Source organism: Babylonia areolata, chromosome 12 (assembly GCF_041734735.1).
Source record: "Babylonia areolata isolate BAREFJ2019XMU chromosome 12, ASM4173473v1, whole genome shotgun sequence".
In the NCBI taxonomy this organism is placed as follows: domain Eukaryota; kingdom Metazoa; phylum Mollusca; class Gastropoda; order Neogastropoda; family Buccinidae; genus Babylonia; species Babylonia areolata.
This window is the reverse complement of record NC_134887.1, coordinates 10,709,841-10,717,340: the sequence shown is the minus strand read 5'-3', so window position 1 is coordinate 10,717,340 and position 7,500 is coordinate 10,709,841. Positions and strand designations below refer to the sequence as shown.

Below are 7,500 nucleotides of genomic sequence, written 5' to 3'. Positions count from 1 at the left end.
ATCATCATACTTATTATTATTACTACTACTACTACTATCATCATCATCATCACCATCACCATCATCATTATTATTATTATTATTATCACTGTTGTTGTTGTTGTTATTGTTGTTGTCATCATCATAATCATATCATTATTATTATCATAGTTCGGGCAAGACACTCTCCACTATCATCAAATGCTAGCCCAGCGGTTGCCTCCTCAGCTGTTCTGATGCTCATGGTCGGACACAACTATGATACAGTAGTAGTAGTAGTAGTAGTAGTAGTAGTAGTAGTAGTTTTTATGTTGTTGTTGTTATTAGTAGTAGTAGTTTTTATCTTGTTGTTGTTGTTGTTGCTGCTGTCATTATTACTGTTTTGTTTTTGTTGTTGTTATGGAGTGGAGACCTGGTGACATCCCGTCCGCATACAAAGCAAGAGAATCTGAGAGTATGGGATCGAATCTTACCCACACTTGCTAGAATTTTCTCCCCCTCCGCTATAGCCTTGAAGGGTGGTTTGTTTCTTCTTCTTCTTTCCTTCTCCTTCTCCTTCTTCTTTTTCTTCTTCTGGTTCTTCTTCTTTTCTTCGTCTTCTTCTTCTTTTTCTTCTTCTGGTTCTCCTTCTTCTTCTGGTTCTCCTTCTTCTTTCTTTTTCTTTTTCTTCTTCTCTTTCTTCTTCTTCTTCTTCTTCTTCTTCTTCTTCTTCTTCTTCTTCTTCTTCTTCTTCTTCTTCTTCTTCTCTTTCTTCTACTTCTTCTTCTTCTCTTCTTCTTCTTCAATTGCGTAGTCTCGAGACTAACTAGGCACCACTGATGACCTGGTAGCATTTTTCCCTGTTCCTCATCTCTCTCAGGGCGTCGCTGAGTCTCAGACCTGTCCGTTCTGGGATATTGCCTCCCTTCCCCCGTCACCCCCACCCCCATGTCTTTTTTACTGTCCTCCTCGTCACAGGTTTCTTCCTTGCTCTCTTCCTTGCCTTGTAGTATTACCTTGGCAAGTCCTGCTGATCTGTGAGACTTGCCCGATGCCAATTAATTTCCGTTTCCTCACTGTGGTTAGATCTTTTTTTTATTTATTTACTTCTTTTTTTTTAAATCGATGGTTTGCCTGACTCCTGCTTCAAACTTGAGACTACTACAGGAAGACTTTATACTATCTGATGGAAGACAGGGACAGGCAGTGGAAGAGAGTGGTGGTGGCGATGTCTTCACTGCCGCCTTCCCCCTCCCACCCCCCAACTCCCCCACCCCCCCTCCCCCACCCCCCACCCCCCAAAAAAGAAAAAAAGACGTCAGCAGAAGTCAAGGGCTAGGTAATGGGTATGACAGTAACAGGTTACTCCCTTCTTCAGTGGTGACATGATCTCTAGTAGTAGGAGACTGCCGTGGAGTTTCCGGAAGAATCTCATCTGTGCAGCCCATGTCCGCTCTCTGTCTGTCTGTCTGTCTGTCTGTCTGTCTGTCTTCTCTCTCTCTCTCTCTCTCTCTTTTTCTTTTCTTTTTTTGGTTCTTCTTTTCTTCTTTTTAAACATTTTTTTGATAATTCAAAACGAAAACCAAACAAGAAACTATCGAAAAAAAAAAATGCCGGGGTGGTGTGTCTTACCTGGGTACCTCCGTGACCCTGGTGCCGAGGGTGGGCAGACGCCCCCACCTGAGGTTTGCCCCGTGGCCGTAGAGGGCCACCAAAGACTGCAGGAAGACCTTGTACTCTGGGGGCTTGGCCATGGACATGACACACGGCATCTCCTCCTGGTGGGCAATAGAGGGTAGGGGTAGTTAATAGGGAGGGTGGGTGGAGAGGGAGAAATGGGTAGGGGTGTTGGAGGGGGTGTGGAGGTGGATGAGGAGGGGGAAAGGGTGCAGGTAGTGGACAGGGTGAGGTGGTTGCGGAGGAGGGGGGAGGAAGCGTGGGGATAGTGGAGGTGCCGTGGGTGTGAGGGGGGGAGGGAGAGAGGGGGGGGGGGTAGTGGTAGGGGTGTGGAGGTGGAGGGAAAGGGAAAGGGTGGGGGTAGTGGGAGGGGTGTGGAGGTGGAGGGAGGGGGAAAGGGAGGGGGTAGTGGGAGGGGTGTGGAGGGAGGGGGAAGGGTGGAGGTAGTAGGAGGGGGTGTGGTGGTGGAGGGAGGGGAAAGGGTGGAGGTAGTGGGAGGGGGTTTGGTGGTGGAGGGAGGGGAAAGGGTGGGGGTAGTGGGAGGGGGTGTAGTGGTGGAGGGAGGGGAAAGGGTGGGGGTAAAAGGAGGGGGTGGTGTGGTGGAGGGAGGGGAAAGGGCGGAGGTAAAAGGAGGGGGTGTGGTGGTGGAGGGAGGGGAAAGGGTGGAGGTAGTGGGAAGGGGTATGGTGGTGGAGGGAGGTGAAAGGGTGGAGGTAGTGGAGGGGTGTGGGGTTTGGAGGGAGGGGGAAAGGATGGAGGTAGTGGGAGGGGGTGTGGTGGTGGAGGAAAAGGGAAAGGGTGGAGGTAGTGGGAGGGGTGGGAGGTGGATGAGGAGGGGGAAGGGTGGAGGTAGTGGGGAGGGGGAGGAGGGGGGGAGTAGTGGAGGTGGTGTGGGGGTGGAGGAAAAGGAAAAGGGTGGAGGTAGTGGGAGGGGGTGTGGAGGTGGAGGAATAGGGAAAGGGTGGAGGTAGTGGGAGGGGGTGTGGAGGCGGAAGGAGGGGAGAAAGGGTGGAGGTAGTGGAGGGGTGTGGAGGTGGAGGGAGGTGGGAGAGGGTGGAGGTAGTGGAAAGGGTGTGAAGGTGGAGGAATAGGGAGAGGGTGGAGGTAGTGGTAGGGGTGTGGAGGCGGAGGGAGAGGAGAAAGGGTGGAGGTAGTGGAGGGGTGTGGAGGTGGAGGGAGGTGGGAGAGAGTGGAGGTAGTGGAAAGGGTGTGGGTTGGTGTTTAAGGGGATGGATGCTTGGTGGAAGGGACACACTGACACTGACACTGACACAGGTTTAATTGTGAAGGCCACCGGCCCATACACAAAGGGGTGGGGGATACAATGGGGCAATTCGATCGCTCTTCACACACAAACACACACACACACACACACACACACACACACACACACACACACACACACACACACACACAAAGAAAAAAAAGTAAAAAAGGGTGTGGTTGGTGGAAGGGAGTAAGGTAGAGTAGGGTGGGTGTGGGGGTGGTGTTGAGGGGAGAGTGGATAGTTGGTGGAAGGGAGGGAAGGCAGACATAACCATGTTTGGTTATTGGTTTTGGTTCAATATTCCAATACCTTGTTTGTTTGTTTGTTGTTGTTTGTTTGTGTGTGTGTGTGTGTGTGTGTGTGTGTGTGTGTGTGTGTGTGTGTGTGTGTGTGTGTGTGTGTTTTGTTTTTGTTTTGTTTTGTTTTTTTGTTTTGTTTTGTTTTGTTGTTGTTTTTTAATTCGACAAAACACAGCTTTCAACACCCTATGTCTCGGAAGAAATAAATACATCAACCAATAAACAACAAGCTTGAGCACCTATCGTGCTCTTTCATGAAACATATCACGCATTTGACTCGGTTTTTGTTTGTTTTGTTTATGTTGTTGTTGTTGCTGTTTGTTGTTATTCTTCTTCTTGTTGTTGCTTGCTTGTTTGTTTTTTGTACAGCGCTCGGAGCTTGGTCTCTGACCGAGGGTAGACGCTATGCAAGTACCCATACATCAACCAATCGATCGACTGATCAAAAGTTGATACCGATGAACAAACACAGAAATAAATGATAAGCTGCTCGCCACTCACTTTGGGGAAGATATCGGGGAGGTGGGCCCTGAGCACTGGCTTGGGTCCGATCTCCAGGAAGAGGGGTGTGTGCTTGGGGTCTCTGGAAGCCACCACAGCACGGTCGAAGAGAACAGGCTGGCGGAGGTTGTCCACCCAGTATTCCACCCCGGGTGCTTTGAGGTAAAATGTCATTTTAAGAAATAAGTTTTTAAAAAAATAAAAAATGAAAAATAATAAAGAAATAATAATAATAATAATAATAATAAAGGGTTAATGATAATAATAAGAATATTTTATTTTTATGTAGCGATATAATTCAAGTATGAGCAAGCTCTAAGCGCTTTACTGTCCAGTACTTAAAGTGAAACAAGAAAGCACATAAAAAGTAGTAGAAATATAAAACAGAATCAATAATATTGTAAAAACACAATGCACAAAACCCACAAAGTAACATACTGTCAGTACTATAATTGTCACACTCCAACACACACACACACACACACACACACACACACACACACACACACACACACACACACACACACACACACACACACACATTATTAAACGGCTGAGATAACAGCAATTTTCACTTAAAATACGTACATGTAAAAAGGAGCTTAATTACAATTTGCATGCCATACATTTTGCAAAAATTGTAAAATAAAAGTTTTGGATAGAAAAGGTAAAAGGGGTAAAAATCGGTAGTCATTCTCTCTTTCGAACCACACCACCACCATCCATTCTCTCTACTCACCCATCACACACACTCACATTGTCATGAGCCTGGAACAACAGAACTATCTGAGTTATGACGAGTATTTTTTTAAAGAGATAAGTATTAAGATATGCTTTAAAGGTAGATAGATGAGTTGTTTGTCTGAGTGCAATAGGCAGAGAATTCCAAGTTGTTGGGCCGAAGACGGAAAATGACCTCTTTACACAGGAGTTAAGGAAGAATCGGGGAACAGACAGCTGGGAGGAGTCGAGAGATCTCAATGTTCTGTTTGGCAAGAACGGGTTAACAAGCTCAGAAAATGAGGGTGTGGTATCACAATTCAGGCACTGAAAGCATAGACAGGCAACTTTATATTCAATTCTGGCTTGAACAGGCAACCAATGAAGTGTCCGCAGGAGAGCAGTAGCAGTCTCTCTCCTCGACTTTTTAAGGACGAATCGAGCTGCACTATTCTGTATTTTCTGGAGCTTGCAGAGTTTATCATTGGAAAGGCCAGCTAAGAGAGAACTGCAATAATCTAGACGGGATAAAATGAAGGCAGCAGTAAGTTTGTTGGCACCAGCAACAGAAAGGAAGGGAAGGATTTTACTTATCTTACGAAGCTGAAAGTAAAGAACTTTACACAGGTGGTTCACATGAGTTTCAATCGTGAGGGATGAATCCAGGTAAAAACCAAGATTGCGGACAGAACTACAGAAAGAAATTTCTATGACAGACGTTGTATTTATCTGCTTGAGCTTTTTTTTTTTTAATTACCAGTCAACATGAGTTCTGTTTTGTCATCATTCGTTCTTAGTTTGTTTTGTTTCATCCACTTTGCTACATTTTCTAAATTTAGAAGCCAAACATGGAATTTCAGAAGGAATAGTGGAATCATGCAGTTGAGAATCGTCAGCAAACAGATGATAGTGAGATACAGACTGTTGGATGATCAAACTTATACGTTGGCGTGGGTAAGATTAGATATACCGATATAGTTACACACACACACACACACACACACACACACACACACACACACACACACACACACACACACACACACACACACACACACACACATTTCGTTTATCTATTGATAATGTGTTCATCAAAGATGATGATATTAGACATAATTATGATGATGTTATCCTTCTCACCATCAGTCACTCTCTCGCCGGTGACGCTGGAAACGAGAGGCACAGTCGGAGGATGAGCCACCAACCCTTGCAGGGCCTCAGCCAGTGGGGCCTTGCAAGAGTCCACGTGATGGCTGTGGTAGGCGACAGGCACGTCCAGGTCCACCAGCTGAAGACCTTTGCTCTGCGGCCTCAGGGTGCTCGTGAGGTCCGACCGGATCTGTGTTCGTTCAACAACAGTTTCAGTTTCAGTAGCTCAAGGAGGCGTCACTGCGTTCGGACAAATCCATATACGCTACACCACATCTGCCAAGCAGATGCCTGACCAGCAGCGTAACCCAACGCGGTTAGTCAGGCCTTGAGGTTCAACAACAGCGCTAAAGAACTCAGAGCTCAAGACGTTTTTATCCAAGGATTATGGTTATAGGCATGACACTGTTCTTCAGGTACTTTCCTTGCTAATCTACATTAGTTACAATTGCATGCATAATATTCAATGGAAAAGGGAGACAGCAAGAGAGAGAGAGATTGATTGACAGATGGACAGAAGAGAGAGAGAGAGATGTCCTAAGTATCGACAACCGGATGACTAAAGCCGCATTTTTATTATCATCAAATCCACGTACGACAGTTGCAATTGATTCTGCTATAACTACAATAGATACAACTGCTATTATCACCATCAAGATAGAATGACATATGTATATCCATCCATGCATGCACACAAAATGGAAGAGAATGAAAGAATCTGCAAACAAGCAAACAAAACAAAAATGAATGTGAAGAAAATGAAAACCGATTAAGAATAAGAACAAAACAAGAACAGACAGACACATTAATAATAATAATAATAATAAATGGTATTTATATAGCGCTGAATCTTGTGCAGAGACAAATCAAAGCGCTTTCGCACCAGTCATTCACACGCATGCATAACTCACTGGAGAAACTAAAGACAAGGAAGAGGCAGGGAAGCGAGGCTATTTTTTTGGGAAGAGGTGGGTTTTAAGGCCAGACTTGAAAGAGCTGAGTGTGGAGACTTGACGAAGCGAAAGAGGAAGTTCATTCCAGTTGCAAGGTCCAGAGACAGAGAAAGAACGGCGGCCAACAGTAACAACGGATCCAATGAGTGAGACATATAAATGAGCAGGGTGGCCGTGAGATCCGACCGGATCTGTTTTCGTTCAACATCAGCCGCTACAGGTTAATTGATCAAGATCATACGTCCCATAGATAAAACGAATTAAAAGTTTGTTTAGACTAAATGTCCCGTATTTTTTTGAATTTTTTTGACTGACCAAATATTCAAGGTGAATGGATTGGCCAATGATCTGTTAGAATTTCTCCTCTCCCCTCTGTTCCCCCTCCTCCACCACCTTACCCTCCATTCTTCTAAATTTTCTTCTTCTTCTTCGTGTTTTTCTTCTATTAGGCCAATTACTTTGGTGATAATAAATTTAATCTCATGTTAATATTGATATTAGCATTATTTTACTATATTATGGACTGTTTGTTTATTTGTTTTATTTCATTATTACATTACTTACTGTTTATGCATGTTATTTCATACAAGTCATAATATGGTTCATCTGCCGTCATGATAAAATTGAAGTGCAACGTTGTGAGCACAGTATAAGCTTTAAGCTTGTTGATGCTCTTTTGTCATTCAATGCATTGTAATCATGTGTATTGTTGAATAATTAAAGTTTATTTAAACCAAATGTCCCGTAGTGTGGGTGTGTGTCTGTGTCTGTGTGTTTATCAACATCTATTTGCTTATCTTTTTATTCATCTGTTATTATTGTTGTCATGGGGTTTTGTGTGTGTGTGTTTTACTCTCTCTTTTTATCAGTTTGCTTATTTATTCTATTGTATTTTCATTTCTTTTTTCTTTTCTTTTTATTCAATTCTGTTTATCTGTTTATTTATGTACTTATCAATCATGGTACGAGTTAACTC

General features: G+C 44.2%; 1 protein-coding gene across 1 annotated transcript in view; it reads right to left on the bottom strand.

The window, feature by feature from the left end:
* LOC143288285 (phenolphthiocerol/phthiocerol polyketide synthase subunit C-like) overlaps nucleotides 1-7,500 on the bottom strand; it is a 76,237-nt gene that overhangs the window by 38,835 nt on the left and 29,902 nt on the right. The window contains exons 13-15 of the mRNA XM_076596632.1: nucleotides 5,563-5,761; nucleotides 3,703-3,857; nucleotides 1,591-1,736 (exon numbers count right to left, since the gene is read on the bottom strand). Coding sequence (XP_076452747.1) covers nucleotides 1,591-1,736; nucleotides 3,703-3,857; nucleotides 5,563-5,761 — 500 coding nt within the window. The remainder of the gene's footprint in view (nucleotides 1-1,590; nucleotides 1,737-3,702; nucleotides 3,858-5,562; nucleotides 5,762-7,500) is intronic.